Here is a 16,412-nt window from a genome sequence, read left to right as displayed (position 1 = left end):
CTCGGGATGAGTTTTGCATGACTTGAACCTCCCCCTTGCCTATTTGAGGATCAGTGTTCTCCAGCCCCCCACCCCCCCCCCCCGGAGGGATTAGCTACTGATTTCTGAAGGTCAGAGTGCTTTCCCCCCCTAGCATGTGGTTTTGTTCACTTGCTTGAGCCATCTGCTTAGGAGCCACCTCTTCTTCTCTGCACCTGTTCTCTCACTTTGGCCTGAACTGTCTGCCTGTTGGGCTCCAGCGGTGCCTCCTTCTCCTGGTGGCCAGTGAAGGGACGACTGTCCCTGAGCAGAACTCCTGCTAGCTGGACTTCCCCAGCCTGCGCTGGTCCTTCCCTGGGGCCTCCCTCCCAGCGTGTCCCATTGGTGGAGTACATGTCCTGCAGCGGGAGGGCAGAGAAGAAAGCCAGCAGCTTTCCTGGGACCCACTGGCACCCCCCCCCCTCGTGCTGTGCAGCTAAGGGAAGGGCTGCGCTTGGTGCCTCAGCCTGCTTTCTACCGCCCTCCTCCAAGACCTGGCGCAGCTGTGGCTCCCGCACTGCTAGGACGCTGCCATGCCCGCCAAGCAGTGCTGGCCACCCCAAGCAGTAGCTTGCTGAACTGAGAGTGCCTACGCGGCAACCGACAAGCAAACTCCATGAGGAGCAGCCACCCCGGGGGGCAGTGAGCAAAGTGCACCTGTTGCCTACTGGGCAGCACCCACAGTGAGGTTGGGGAGCACAGTCCTTGCCTGACCCTGGGTGCTGTCAACACATGCCACCCCACTGTGCTCCTGCACCAGCACTTGTGCTCTTAGGAATCAGAGACTGCTGTGTCCAAACAGACCTTTGCCCTGGCTTGTGTCAGACTAGGGTGCTCTTTGAAACAAGAGACTTTTGAAACAGAACTGACCAAGGCCTTCCAGGACCTGCCTTTTGTCCTAAGCCTGCAAAGCTCCGCACTCCAAATGAAGCCTGTCTCCTTCCCCATCTCAACCTGGCGACAGGTTGAGATGACAACCTGGCCATGTGATGGCCGTCCCCATGGCTCAGCCACTTCCCCCCTCAATTCCCTCCCCTTCTTTTGTTTCCTTTCCTTTATCTGTCTTAAGTACGTTTAGGTGTCAATTAAATTTGAAATATCTACATTTGTCAGCACTTGGTTTTTGGCCAACGTGATGTGCTGCTGATTTGTCCAGGCATCCTGACACATTGGTAGGGGGGAGGGAAAGCCCCCGAAATGCAGATTGTCCTCATTAAAACCGAAGCAGCAACTCTCCTAATGGTAGGCAGCGCCGTGGAGCGCGTCTTCGGCTTTATTGCGCCGTGATCCTGACATGATATTTAAAAAGGAACAGCCACGGCTGTCAGCACTGTCATATGCTGGCGCTAACCGGAGACATGTTAAACTAAACATTAGAAGGAGATCAGCAAGCCATCTGCATGGGAACTTGGTGAAAAGATTAGGGAGGCAGGAGCCCCAGCAGTCATGTAGAGAGCTGAGGGCTGGTGCTGTGACGGACAGGTCCCTTACCTCCCCCCACCCCTGCAAAGTTCCCACTGCCGCTCGCTCGCCTCAGAGCCGGCTTGCTGCGACCGCCTTTCCAGAGACAGCTCTTTGTGTGTGAAATGCGAGCGAGTGGTAGGTGGCAGTCGGCAGGAGAGAGGAGCCGAATTGGGTTAATGAGGGAAGAGGCTCACACCGGATTCAGCTGCCGCAAGCTAATGAAAAATTTACACTTGGACATTTTCAAGCACTCGTCCCTTCCCCTCTTCAACCAAAATCCCATCCTGGTGCTGAAATTTGAAGCAGGTTGCTGATGGCATCCACTTTGTCATAAGAGGCAGCCTTTCAGCAGTGGTGGCTGTTTCTTGGGTAGTCAAACTATTTTGGTGGGATGGCTTTCTGGTGATCTGTTCATGTCTTTGATAATTTTTGGGGTCATGCAAAATATATTGGCCCTCCATCTGACTCCTCCCCTGCCTTCAAGCATCATGTAAGCTTCATCATGAGTGGGCTCTCTTTCACCAGGAAAGGGGGGGGGGGTTGTATATTTTGCCCCTCCACTGTTCTTTGGGTATGGCTGAGCCAAAATATAGCCTGAAAAGCACAACCTTGTGATTTCGCTGTTTCTTCATGCTGCCTTCAGAACTAGTAAAGGGAGGAATTAAGTCCAGGCATGCTTAGCTATACGTGCTGAATTAAGAGAAAGGAGAGGTGGGGAGGTTTTCCAGGGTGGTGAGTGTGGTCCAGCACATCTCCATTCAGAAATTCAGTGCTTCTCCAGGTCTTGCAGTTTCAGCCCCTGGTTACCTGATGACTAGAAAGAAGATATCCTTCTTGAATGATGTTCTAGTCCAGTCCTAAGGGAGAATTCACCCAAGAGCTAAAAACAACATTCATAAATAATTTAAAACAACTAACGCTAGAACTCAGGGACTTCTGATGAAGCTGAATGTTGGAAGATTCAGGGCACAGAAAAAAGTATTTCTTTATGTGGCACATAGTTAAAACTGCAGGAGGCAGTGACAGCCCCCAATTTGGATGACTTTTAAAGATAAGACAGATTTTTATGGAGAAGGCTACCAATGGCTGCTCCTTGGACAGAGGCAGCGATGCTTCTGAATGCCAGCAGCTGAAAACCACAGGAGGGGAGGGGATTGCTCTTGTGCTCAAATCCTGCTTGCTAGTTTCCCACTAAGGTGTCTTGGCGGCCACGGTGAGGATACTGGACCAGATGGGCCCTTCGCCTGATCCAGCCTCAGGGCTCTTACGTCAGCTTACAGTCATAAAAAGAAGTTCACTCATCAGTGGACCTTTCTGGTGTTGTTGTGTTAGACCTCAATGTGTTGTGGTCTTGCCTTAGTCTTGTACTCTGCAAAAGCGGCACCCAAGTAGTGATTTGCAGGCAGTGCAGCTGCTTTGCATGCAGAAGGTCTCAGGTTCAGGTTCTCCAGGTCTGGCTGGGAGAGACTCCTTTCTGAAATGCCAAAGAGCCGTTTCCAGTCAGTGTGGGCAGAACTGAGCTACATGGCCTCAGTATTCCATCGTGTGAATAAGCCAAGAGACAGCGCCTTACAGGCCTTATGCAGTTCACTTCGTTCTGATGGAAGGGATTGCGAAATGCATAATCTTTGCAAGGCAAATATTGTCTGTCCCCAATCCCTGGGCTGCAAATTTCACAATACTGTTTTTCAACAGATTTCCCTAAATTTTCCACTTCAGGGTGTGGCATGTACAACTGCAATGCATATGAATCTAAAGGAGGAGGTTAAGGGGTGATATGATAGCCATGTTCAAATATATAAAAGGATGTCACATAGAGGAGGGAGAAAGGTTGTTTTCTGCTGCTCCAGAGAAGTGGACACGGAGCAATGGATCCAAACTACAAGAAAGAAGATTCCACCTAAACATTAGGAAGAACTTCCTGACATTAAGAGCTGTTCGACAGTGGAATTTGCTGCCAAGGAGTGTGGTGGAGTCTCCTTCTTTGGAGGTCTTTAAGCAGAGGCTTGACAACCATATGTCAGGAGTGCTCTGATGGTGTTTCCTGCTTGGCAGAGGGTTGGACTCGATGGCCCTTGTGGTCTCTTCCAACTCTATGATTCTGTGATTCTATGGTACCTCGGTTTATGAACTTAATCCGTTCCGGAAGTCCGTTCTTAAACCAAAACCGTTCTTAAACTGAGGTGCATTTTCCTTAATGAGGCCTCCTGCCGCCGGTGCCCTTCCACCGTTTGGATTCCGTTCTTAGAACGAGGTTAAGTTCACAAACTGTGACACTATTTCCTGTTTTGTGGAGTTCGTAAACCGAATTGTTCTTAAATTGGACTGTTCTTAAACCGAGGTACCACTGTAGGTGGATTAATAAAAAACAAAATTAAAAAATGTTGGTTGTTCATGGCCTTTTAGTGCAAAAAGTTGCATTGGCTGATTTAGGAATTGCCGCAAAAACCTTCATGCTTAACAGATTCCGTTTCCTCTGGGAACTTCTCCTGCACAGGCTCCTTTGACATGAGCAGCAGTGCATGTTTGGCACATCCAGCCCCCTTTCCAATAAAACACCTTGTGGAGCATATTCGTAGCTGCTGCCTGCCCTGTTGAGATCCACTGAAGTGAGATTGTTTTCTGTGACTGCAGAATCCAGCCCTGGACCTCAGAAATGGCACATGCTTTACAAATCCTTGTGTATGAGAACACCCCAACCGATATGTTTTCTCTGGAAACATCCAGACATGTGGGTTGTAAAACTTGTCTGTGTGTAGGCAGAGCACAGAGCATCCACTGACAAGGCAGATGTATTTTTTATAATAATAAATATTTTAGTGATGCGTCACAGCTGAAAAGACAACTCAACTTGTTTTTGAGGAGAAAACTTTGAGCTACCATCTCCAGCAGAACTGACATGGACGCTGTTTGTGGGACCAGTTCGCACCTGTAAACCCACCTTCTTCTTTTCTCTTTTTCCTCTCGGGATCATGTAGAGCAGCATTGTCCAGCGCATTAATCGAAATTGACTGGTAGATCGTGGGATTGGTTCTCGTCAATCTCTCTCTCTCTCTCTCTCCGTCTCTGTGAAGGAGAAGCAAGTGGGCACGAGGCGGGAGAAGGCGTATGCAGATGGAGGGGCCGGGAAAGAGAGAGAGAAGCCCTGTGCGCTGGCTCATCAAGAGAAAGGGCTGGTTTGGGTCCAGAGAGAGAGAGATGGTGCTGGACATTCCAGGATCCAGCCCTTGAGGGGAGGACTGCCTTGCCCCCCCATTGTAAACCAACGAGGGAGGAACCCTACATGGCTGCTGCCATCCCACCCACTCTGCTCCGCTCGGAGGGATTTACCGTATTTTTCGCTCTATAAAACGCACCCGACCATAGGACGCACCTAGTTTTAGAGGAGGAGAACAAGAAAAAAAATATTCTCTCCCTCTCTGCGCAGCGCCCCTTCAGCGAAGCAGCAGGAGAAATGGAGCCCCTTCCGTTTCTCCTCCCGCTTCGCTGAAGGGGCGCTGCGCAGAGAGGGAAAGCTGCACAGCGCCTCTCCAGCGAAGCAAAGCCAGGAGAGCAAGAGGGATCAGTGCGCATCAATCCCTCTTGCTCTCCTGACTTCAGGAATAGCCACCCAAAGCCTCCGGAGCACAGCGGGAACGCTCCTGCTGCGCTCCGGAGGCTTCGTGTTGCTTTCGCTGAAGCCATGGAGCCTGCATTCGCTCCATAAGACGCACACACATTTCCCCTTACTTTTTAGGAGGGAAAAAGTGCGTCTTATAGAGCGAAAAATACGGTGCTTCCGAGAAGACATACAAGAGAATTGGGCCGAATGCATTGATGGGAAAACAAAACAAAAGTCCTATGGGATGTGCAGCATGTCCCCCCTCCTCCCCCCCCCAAACACCCCACCCTTTATCTACAACCCCCTTTCCACGCTAGTCATTTGCAGCAGCAGGCGAGACCTTTGGAGAGGTGCGAGGCTCTTTGGCTCTCTCGCTACCTGCAGCTGCAGCACTGGGGCCCTGCCTGCCTGGACGGCTAACTCAGAAGGCAAAAGAGCAGGAAGGTTGGGTGGGCGGGTGCAGCCCTGTGTGCTGGCTCCTCAGAGAGAGAAAGGGCTGGTTTACTCGAAAGGAAGGGGTGGCTTGGATCCAGGAGAAAGGGCTTCTACAGGTTCTGTCCAGTTCTTAAGGTGGTGCTCGAAGGCTGTCAACTCTGCAGTTGAGTTTACCCAATTTCTGTTTCGAACTATGGGGGAATCCGCTGTGGCTGACATGTGCCCCTGACTCATTTGAAAAACAGCAAGAGTCCTGGGGTACTTTAAAGACTTAACACATTTATTATGGCATGAGTTTTTGTGAACAACAGTCCGTGCATAATGTTCTGATTATGTAGGACCCTGTCCTCAATTATTTTCTTATGTTATTACAAGTATACAAATCATGTGTTTTTTAAAATATATTGACTTATGATGAACTTTTATGGAAGCAACTATCATTGGTTATTATTTTTATCATAAGCTCAGAATGACAATGGGAGAGTGTGGTAGATCACTGCCAGTTTTTGATACTGGATGGTAGATCTCAGCCTCCTTGAAGTAGGACTTGCCTGGTGTAGAGAAATGCCACTCTGAGCCAGGTTGCACACAAACCTGCAGCCACTTCCAATATTGCAGTAGGTTTAAATGGTGCCACCACAGTGGTGGAAACAGGTTCTGCCTTTCTACACATTCAGCTTTCTGTATAGAGAGGGTACTTGAGAAGAGAATACCAGCTTATTTTTTGGACTGGAACATGTGCATGCTTTTCTCAGCCCTCTTTGGCTAACCCCACCCTCTCAAGCAGGGCACCGGTTCTGGATGGCATTGCCTGAAGGAGAGGTGATCACCTGTCTGAGTTCCTCCCAGGGGAATGTGGCTGAGATGACTTAAGTTTCTGACAGGACCTGCATGCCAGAGATTATCACAGGCTCCAGTATTTTTCCATTTTGCCATCGGGGAACTTTTCCTGCTGTGATCTTGTCAGACAAAGTCTTTCCATTTATGCAGCTAGAAGCCTGTCTTTGTGCTTTTGTAAGGTTGATTTTGACCTGGGGTACAGCATTCTAGGTGGGGGCTGAGGTGGAGTATGGGATAGTAGCCAGAATATAGTAGGGCTCCTTGAGTTTCTTTGCCTTCCACCTCTTACCTGAAGTCAGCTCCCCAGGAGTGTATAAAAAGACAATCTTTACTTAAACTTTCCTCCCTATAAGCTATGTCCTTCCTGAATGCAGCTACCCAGTACAGAAACATAGAAACTTTTGACATTTTTGTATGTGTTAAGTTTTTCTTTCCTTCTGCAGGTTCAGTTCAGTAACTTATTTCCTTCCTTCCTTCCTTCCTTCCTTCCTTCCTTCCTTCCTTCCTTCCTTCCTTCCTTCCTTTTCTCTCTCTCTTTCTCCCTCGTTTCCTTCAGCCTGGTAAAGCCTACACGCCACTATAAGGTCTTTCTCTCAGAGGACTCTTCCGGCGATGAGTTTCCGCAGGAAGATGACCCCGGCTCTGCCTTCTCTGACAGCTTCCTCTTCTCTGCTCCCTTTGAATGGTCTATACCTTGACTCTTTGCTGCACTAGCCAGAGCTGCTCCCCTTCCATGCTTGGGGCACCCCACTGATGTATTAGTCTTTCCCTTGCTTGGGTGTTTCTGTGGCACGTGTCATGCATGTGTGTGTGTGTGCATATGAGCATGTCTCCTGCACAGCTCTTGTTATGGACTTCCAGGCTTTGCTCTTCCAGCACAGCATGTTTCTGCATGTTTCTGTGCTGAGTCGTGCTTCTTAATGTACCTTCCGGGCTTCCAGGTAGTCATTGCCCCCTCATCACCATGTTTTCTTGGTTTAGGGTTATTAAATGTGTATATCGCTTCCCAATTAAAGAGTCTTAAAGCAATTTACAAGGAAGGAAATATCAAATAGCGAAATTACAAAAAAGAAAACAACTTTAACAATATACTATATTGGTGCTGCCCAAAACAGTTAGGAGAATGAAAGCGTTTTTGCTTGGCACCAAAACACTGTCAAGGGGAGCTTTCCATGAATGGGGAGTGGCTACAGAGAAGGTCTGTTCTCGCATTGCCACCCTGTGGACCTCCCTTAGGGATAGCATGCAGCGAAGGGCTTTAGGTGGTCCAGGAATGTTCATATGGGGAAAAGTGCTCCTTTATCTATATTAGCCCCCGGCTGCATAAGGTTTTCAGGGTAAAAACCAGCCCCTTGATTTGGACTCAAAAAATAATGGGCAGCTAGTGCAGTCTAGCCAGTACTGGTGCTATATTTTCACACCTTCCTTCTTGTTCTGCAGAACCATCTGGCGTCTTCCTTCTGTACTCACTGTCATTTCCAAACCATCTTCAAAGGCACCTCCATGTGTAACACATGGCAGTGCTATAGTCTAGAGGTTACCAGAGCACAGGCAACTGAAGCCAGGCTTTCCATGTCCAGAGAGGGTTGTGGCTGGTATGCCAACCTAAGCTGGCAGAAGGTACTCAGGGCCACGATTTGTACCTCTAATGATAAGATTGGATCCAAGAGTAGCACCCGCCCCCACCCTGCCCCCCATCCCTGCCAAAGTGGCACAGCTGCTCCTTCAATGGGAGTGCCACCCCCTCCAAAACAGGATGCATTCCATTTGCCAGCAATTACCTGGACTGTGCTTCATCCAGTCCATTACCAAGTCCAGGCACCAATTCAGCACATCCACTGACACATGTGCTTGAGCTGTAAAGGAACAGAGTTGTGTGTCATCAGCACGCTGATGACAGCACTCTCCAAAAATGACCCTACTCAGCTAGAGGGATGAGATCAAACTCTCTGGAATCCCAGATTGAATCTCCATGGGGTCAAGCAGCTTCCCCAAATCACCACCTTCTGGAGTTGAGCATCCACGTCAAAATGGAACCAGTGCAAAGCAGTGCCGCCTGCAGCCAACTCTGGGAGTCTCCCCAGGACAGTACCATGGTCAATGGTGCAGAAAGCAGCCAAGGGGTCAAGGAGAATCAACAGGGGCACACTCCATCTTCTCCCAAAATAGGTTGACGTTCTGCACTTGGGTACCTTGTAGGTGACACTTTTCATCTCCATACAAGAGAGAGAGTGTGTGTGTGTGTGTGTGTGTGAGTGAGAGAGAGAGAGAGAGAGAGAGAGAGAGAATGAATGCCTGGTTGCAGAAAATTCTGCTGGCTAAAGCTTCCGGTTCCCCCACAGGCAACTCTGTGTTGTGCCCGGCGGTAATGAGGCATCCACCGTATCTGAGCAAACTGCGTTTCCTTCTCTAATGGGGGGTGGAACGAGCCACCCTTTGCTAATGAGTTTGCAGGGTGCAGTTTATCAAGGCGCCAGAGAGAGACGAGGGCTCCCTTGCTTTGCTGCTGTTTCCTGGTGCCTCTCCAATGTTTTCCTCAATCTGAAGCCTTGTTTAAAGGGCACGGTGAGACTGGCTGCCAGTCAAATGCCAATCACCATAAAAATGCATGTCAGTTTATGGTGTTAATTGGATGCGCATTGCGCTGCCTCTCCCTCGCATGTGGAGCCGACATGCAAATCGCAGGGTGTTCAAGGCCCATTTGCCAAGGTACGCGGGACCAATGCTGGTTGGTGCTCAATGAGCCCACAGTAGATTCTCTCTCGCCCAAAATGCACCATGGTATCTCTTGATAAGGTGACACTGGTTTAATCATTGATGCTTACCTCAGCAAAGGCACCAGGAAGACCTTGCACTGAGTCAGCCAGAGCGAAGGGAGCTGAGCTGTGTCTCTGGAACAGCAGAGCAGGGACCCTGCCTGGGAGGGATGTGTGATGTGCAGTCAGTTTCATGTGCAAGTGTGCTGGGACTGCGTTCCCCATCTCATGGGCTTTGTATCTGGTTCCAAAGGCCCCCTCAGGATAATGGGGTCTCAGGATAATGGGTTCCCTGAGTTTCCCCCATCGGGGGCCAGTACAGATTCACTTCCTCCCTCAATGCATTCAAAGTGCCACGCACATGGATGTTAGCCCTCCCCTTCCCCCACCAAACTGCCCTGGCTCCTTGACCTTTTCCAGTCTCCACTGGTTTGATTGTGATAAGTGCATGTCTTAGTCTGTAAAGGAGTTTGTCAGCTATAGTTACTACCTTATTTCTCTTACGAGGCACGTGAAACATCAAAATCTGCTCCCATTTTAAAAGCCTGGATGTGTTACACTGAAGTTAATGTGGCATCAGCGTTCAACCATTGCTGACTGGCATATATCTGAATATTTTCTCTCTTTTTTTCCAAACGCAGTTTTGGAACTTGTGAGAGGGTCCAGGCTAGCCTTGTTTTCAGGTCTCCTTGTATTTGAAAGCAAGAGCCTCATCTCCGACCCGGGAGATGTTTTAGACGTGTGGACCTACCAAAGTGACTTGAATTCCTGCTGGCTTTTTCTTACTATGAAGTGGGTTGGTGAATTCTTTAGCCGTAGTACATTAAGCTGATGAAATTTCCCTGCCCTCCAGGCCTCAGCCTTACCGTGCCCTGAAGGAGTCCAAGAGCGCAGAGAGCGAAGAGGGTGTCAACCCTGATGGTGGAAGTGCTCCCCCACCCACACCAGACAGCCCTGTGGAAATCAGTCTTCTGGGAGGCCTCTTCTCGGGGCTGGAGATAGAGCCTCCATCCCAGCTGCTCAGCCAAGCCAAGAGCTTAGAAGACTTGAGGGTTCCCAAGGATGAAGGGGACCAGCAGGGGACCTTTGACTACCAGGTATGTTGCTTGCTTCTTCTGGGGGAACAGAAAAGCACAATGTGTGGGGCTGTGGAGAAAGGGGGGAAGGGGCATGGACGCAGAGATTGGATCAGGGCCTGGGGAAGGGGGCCTTACCACATAGGTCAGGGGGCCTGGAGGAAGAGGAGCGGGGGAGGAAGGGTGGGGTGGCTCCCATGGGAGGAGAAAGTGATGCTTCCAGGAAGGCCTTGCCTCAGTGGATTGGAGGAGGGGAAGGATGAGAGAGATCCCGGTACAGGGAAAGGGGGGAAGTGGTGGAGAGCTCTTCTGATTCTATGATTCTATGACCTGCTGTGTGCTTCCTGGCAGCGAATGGATCCTGGCTTCTCCGAAAAGAGCTGGATTTCTCCAGGGATGAAGTTTTCTCACCCCTACAAGCAGCTTTGGGGCCTGGGTCAGGATGACATGGCCATTCCCACCAAGTATTCCCAAAGTTCCCCGGAGAGGCCCTTGGCTCCTCTTGAGAACATGTCTTCCGCCCCATGGAGGCCGCGGAGCAGAGACTCCATCCTGGATCTCCCCGAGAAGGACGTTGGGACCTCGGCTGGCACTCAAGGCAACATCACAATCCCACGACCGCAGGGCAGGAAGACACCAGAGCTGGGCATCGTTCCGCTGCCACCTGCACCCAGACTTGCCAAGCAACAGGCACTGCTTGAAACCGCAACCTGCCTTGCAGGACCCAGTGACCTGGCTTCAGAGCTCATGCTGGACACTTTTGCACCCAGAAACATCTCTCTGGACCCTGAATTCAGGCAGCCTGCTGGTTTTGCCACTCACCAGCACCAGCTCTTGCCCAGCAGTGGCCATGGAACACAAATGCTTCAGCCAGTCAAGGTCTGTGTGGAGGACACGAGCAGCAACAACGACTCTTTCCTTGCCTTCCTAGATCCATTGAAAGCAGGGAGTTGTCAAGAGATGAGCTTCCAGCCCAGCGCCAGAAGCCTGCTAGGGTCATCATCTCCCAATCTCACAACTGGTTTCCCTACAACAGCAGGTGACCTCATGCCACCCGTGTCGGCTACACTTGGTCAGCCACTGGGATACCCTCCCTCTGCAGCACCATTTGGGCAGGCATCTCTCAACCCATTTGTGCAGGGCACGCCAGCACCTGTGCCGTTGTCCCTGGTCAGGCCCCCTGGCAGCCCCTTTGCTCCTTCCCTAGGCCATGCTTACAGCTCCAGCATTATCACATCACACTCCACCTTCTATCAGCCCCAGAGGCCTCCTCCAAACCCTCTGACGCTGTCCATGCCTAACCTTTTTGCCCAGTCTCCAGCAGCCCCAATGCAAAGCCAGCTCCCTTCCCAAAGCAATACCCTGCAGCCAGCAAAGCTTTGTGGCTCTTCCAAAATTCGAACATTGCCCCTGACCCATTCTGCCTCAAAACTAGAGACCAAGACGAGGCTGGCTGCAAGGCCCATTGACCTCCCACTCGTTCCCCACAAGGCCAAAGCTGTAGAGTCAGTGTTACTCCCTAGCAAACCTCAGGCTACTAAAGACCCCTTTGAAGACTTGCTAAATAAGACAAAGCAAGAAGTTTCCGTCACCCCAGGTAAAGTGGAACAGATGAGAAGGCAGTGGGAAACATTTGAGTGAATCTCCCTGTAGGAGGGGGGCTTCATTCCCGTTAAGTTGTGTGTTGAGCCAGTATAAAAGCACCGAACTCCATTGGAGCAAAAGCGTTAGTCAGCCAGGAGCTACTACCTGCGCTCCAACTCCTGTTGGTCGGGTGTCCTGGCTAAACACTGTTAGGATCCCCCTGAAACCTTCACTGGCTCCCTTCCCATGGATTATCGTCATCCTTTAAGCCTTCAGAGTAGGTGAAGAAAACACTGGGGTGGGGTAGATAAGTCATATTCCCAAGCTTCCAAATTTTGTCAAAGTATCTACTGAACTGGAGAGTGTTCAGTTGTCAAGAGGTATTTCCTTGCAGCCACGGCCCTCTCTCTTCCTGCACCCACTAGGGTCCACTTCCTCACCAATGTGATCAGTATTGAATTTAGGAGTCTTTCCTGTGTTTTCACAGGCTGCGAATCATGTTTTGCTTCCAGGTGTAAATGCAGGTATAAACACGGGATGAATTTGCCACTGGACTTTTGAACCGGGACTCTTTGTTAATAGCTTCTTCCTCATTCCAGTGCACTTTTGATTTAGTGGACATGTGGCTCTTTGAACTCCCTGCACTGTTCCCCACCCCCCACCCCACAACCTCTGCACACAGCGGGGGACCCATTTGCAAAGGGGTCCCTGCTCCCCTCCCAGTTTCTCTGTCGATGTTGGAGACCACCACACTGCTGGGTTGCTAGGAGCGCAAGCACCTTTTCAGGCTCATCAAAGAATTGGAATCACCAGCAGTGGACCTGTTTAGAGCAAGACACACGATGCCCCTATCATGGTTCCCCAAACTCTTATATAACTGTGTGTGAATATTATATAATATTATATAATATTATATAGATATATAGATATATATATATATGTTACTAGGTGGCAGTACTTCGAGTAGATGTAATCGTACCTTATCTTATTACCAAAAAGGGAGACAACCAAGGTGTAAAGAGTTCTTGTTTGTGGTGAGCAGCAGCAAAGCACCCCAAAGTCAAAACTGTAGAGCACGGGGGGACAAGTGTGGGCTTTTCACAGCACGTTTTAAATCTGGGTGTAAACTGCTCTTTAGTAAAAGCGGCTTTTTCCAACCTGGTTCTTCCCAGGTGTTTTGGGCTGCAAATCGTTTCAACCCCATAACAGCACAGTTGTGTGATGCTGCCCAAAAGCCACCTGGAAGGCACCAGGAAAGGCAAGTCTGCTTAGGAGCATGAAGAAGGCAGCCTGATTCTTCCTCCCTTGTCATCCCTTGCTAGGGAGCCACGTTGCTGCGTCCAGCTTCCTTTTTGAGCAAAGAATGCACAGCCAACGCCAGTTTGATCACCACCAGAACGCTGCAAACCAGCTACAAAGCCCACTGCTGTGTTTCCCCTGGGCCTTTTGCAGCCCTGGAAATGTCAGCAGTTAATAGAGCAGTCTTGTTTCATTTGGTCAGTTAAGTTTTTGAGTTTTAAAAAACTTGCCTGAATTAGATTTACCACCACCCCATAAAAAAAACACACCTTTGGGACCGTGATTAATTTGCCACTGAATCTGTATACACCAGAAGTCACCTGCAAACACAGGGGAAGCCAGTCTCTGCCTCTTTCCTCTCCAGTGTATGATGCTGCTGCTGCTGCTGCCACCACCTTTGTTTCTGTGACCTCCTTGCAGTTTCCTTCCTGCTGCTGAAGTGTTATTGAGGTTTTATTTCTCCATGCTTGAGCCTGTACAGTGCAAGAACGTATTTTGATTCCTTCAGATGCTGACTGTCAGGGGGTACCTCTTGCCACTGTGTTCATGTCATCACACTTCTGTCAAGCACTGTTGCTTTTACTAGGCATTCTGTCTGGTTTGTATTATTTCTTTTTTGCTGGTGTGGGTGGGTGGGGAAAGATGTTTTGATATTGCCTAGTTCTGAATAGTAAAATATTTAAAGCACACTAAGCAGGAGAGTGCTGGTCTGCTTCATACAGGCTTGGGGGGTGTGCTGGGGGGGGGGAGTCAGGGGGCAGTGCTGTCCTCCAGTTCCAGCTTGCAGGTGCCCAGAGCTATTGTTGAATGACCACTGTTAGGATGCTGGCCTTTTGATCTGGCTCAACAAAGTAGCATGTGGTATTTTTAAGGCAGCAGCTGGGTCATGGCTTCATGCAAGCAAGACCTGATCAGCCAAGAGTATCAGTAGCTTGCAGGGATTGGGGCTGCCAGCTGCTCACCACATGTGAATCCTCTCAACCCTATATGGTGGCCTTCCTAGCCTTCAAGCCAGGCATAGGCAAACTTGGCCCTCCAGATGTTTTGAGACTACAATTCCCATAATCCCCGACCAATTCCCATCATCCCTGACCCCGAGCACAGTTGTAGTCCCAAAACATCTGGAGGACCGAGTTTGCCTATGCCTGCTCCAATCTCTCAGGACTGTCCCCAGGCCATATCACCCCTGCTTCATGCCATCTCCAAGGGTCTTTGCCTGCCTGGGATGTGTCCCTGAACTCTGATCATGCCTCCTGGTTGCCTGGATGGAAGGTAAGAGAGGGACACGTGGGTTTGTGCAGAAACTAGCCTATTCTGCAAAGGAAAAGCAGACGTCAGTTGCTCCACCCATCTTGGCCTCTGGCAAAAAGACATATGGCCCCCCGTAAGGAATGTGGGCCTTGGGCTGAAAAGGGCTCCCCACTCCTGGATGTGATCTCAGTTGTATGAGTATTTGTGGTTCTACCTTTACTGCAGTTCAAATCCGACGTTTAAAGTAAGCAGCAGCTTGGGTGGGCAGAAAACTGGGATGGCAGGTGAAAGAAACCAGCCCCTTCACCATTCTGCCTAAGGAATGAACTGCAGTCACTGGTCAAAGTGCAAACTTGCCCCCTTTCTATGAGTGGGCTGTCACAGAGTTCTGCCACCTTAGGTCCTGGGGGTTCCAAGCGGCACATATTGCCAAATTTGGCTGCATTGTATGTAGGGAGTTGAGCAAAGCACGCCTTACGACACACCACCGTTCCTGCATTCCTGCTTACCACCTATCAAAATAGGTGTTGCAGGGGCTCCTCCACCTATTGTGCATCCCACCTGTAATATTTTACCCGTTTTCTGAAATATAACTTAAGAGTTATGCACCTCCTACATTAGTTTTCTTCTAGGGGTTGGGGTAGTGGAGAAAACCAGTTTTGAGGCACTGACAGAAACAAGGGGGGGGGGGAGATGGGAGTGTCTCAATGAATTGAGTGTTTTAAAGCAGCAGATTGTGTTGGCAGAGATGGAAGGAAGGGATTCAGGTGGCAAAAACTGCCTAACCACATTCTGAGAAGGACAGCAGCTGATAACGTGAAACAACTGAGCAAGGTGCTTTGAAGGCTCAGTTTGGCCTTTGTCACGGAGCTGTTTTCTGGCCAAGGGGTAGCCCCTGGGCATGATGCCAATGCCATCTTCTTCTGTCTATATGAAGTGTTGAACTCAGACCTTTTAAAAAGCAGGATGGGGTTTTCATCAAATAGATCATTGGTCAGCAATGCTACTTAAATGAAGTATTTGAACTGAACATGTGCAAGCATGCCCAAACCTTATTGCCGGTGGGAAGTAAGAGCAAAGTTTAGAGAGGGCCGCCTTTGTGCTGAATGGGCCCCTCCCTGCCCTTCTAACTGGCCCTTCGTACTTTTCTCAGCCCATGCTCCCCGCCCTCCTCAAATGCTTCTGCCTGGCTAGAGTGTTGCTTGGGTGGAGAATGCAGAGGGGTGCATGTGCAGTGTGCATGCAGGAGAAGAAAGCTAGCTTTAGCATGACTTCATTGTATGACGGCAAGAGCCACAACTGTTGCTGCACCCGCTTCTGGCATGCTGACACAAGGTTCGTCACCCCTGTAATAGGACCACAGAGACAGAGGAGTACAAAAAAATGTTTCCAAGGTCATTCAGATGGGAATATTGACACCACAATCCCATTAGAAATAGGGAAACACATCCTTCACTTTCCTCCTCTGTGCTGTCATCGCCAGCCTCCTGGTGGACCTGGCAGCATCATTCCTTATTTTTGGCCTGTAAAGTGAAGCATTATCACATACAATGGGACCTCAGGAGATACACAGGAAAGACACCTGGCAGCTGCGCCTGTTCCTCCTAGCCAAGATCAGAATGCTGAATTTACTGCTTGGCATCTTGTCTGCTGAGCATATTTAAATAGGATGGAAACTGGATGCAGATGGCCTCTAGCCATTGGCTGAGCTGTTCATAAACATTTAACCGGTGAAGGTGAAACTGTTAGTAATAATAAGCTTAGAATACAGTGCAGCCTGCTAAACTGTGAACGGCACTGGTTGCCTTTTCTCTCGCCCCTCCTCTTTCTATTGAAGCATGTGCATCATGCTTGAGTTGCTATGGAGCCGCTGTTTGCCCTGGGGGAGTTTCAAAAGCCCCATCAAACTCCCCTCAACTTTCTGATTGCAAATGCATTTCTTTGTGGAATGGTGAAAGCTGAACAAATAGATGCAAATTTTAATTACAACAATCACCAGTCTGGTTTTTTTTTTTAAAAAAGGAACGTACATAATCTGTAGCACAGCAGCTTTGTGAAAAAATATATCCAACATTAAATATCAAAAGT

At 49.5% G+C, this 16,412-nt stretch overlaps 1 protein-coding gene across 9 annotated transcripts in view; it reads left to right on the top strand.

Annotated features, from left to right (window-relative positions):
* The window catches only part of DENND1A (DENN domain containing 1A), a 269,468-nt gene extending 256,537 nt beyond the window's left edge, over positions 1 to 12,931 (top strand). For 5 of the 9 annotated variants that reach the window (XM_081847498.1, XM_081847496.1, XM_081847497.1 and 2 more), the window contains 3 exons: positions 6,915 to 7,043; positions 9,968 to 10,211; positions 10,542 to 12,931. In XM_081847498.1, coding sequence (XP_081703624.1) covers positions 6,915 to 7,043; positions 9,968 to 10,211; positions 10,542 to 11,831 — 1,663 coding nt within the window. In that variant the 3' untranslated portion in view covers positions 11,832 to 12,931. The remainder of the gene's footprint in view (positions 1 to 6,914; positions 7,044 to 9,967; positions 10,212 to 10,541) is intronic. The other 4 variants (XM_081847502.1, XM_081847500.1, XM_081847501.1 and 1 more) reach the window with 1 other exon arrangement.
* Positions 12,932 to 16,412: the final 3,481 nt, after the last annotated feature.

The sequence above is a fragment of the Podarcis erhardii genome, assembly GCF_964252035.2.
Source record: "Podarcis erhardii genome assembly, chromosome: Z".
Classification (NCBI taxonomy): domain Eukaryota; kingdom Metazoa; phylum Chordata; class Lepidosauria; order Squamata; family Lacertidae; genus Podarcis; species Podarcis erhardii.
This window is presented reverse-complemented; position numbering and strand designations above follow the sequence as displayed.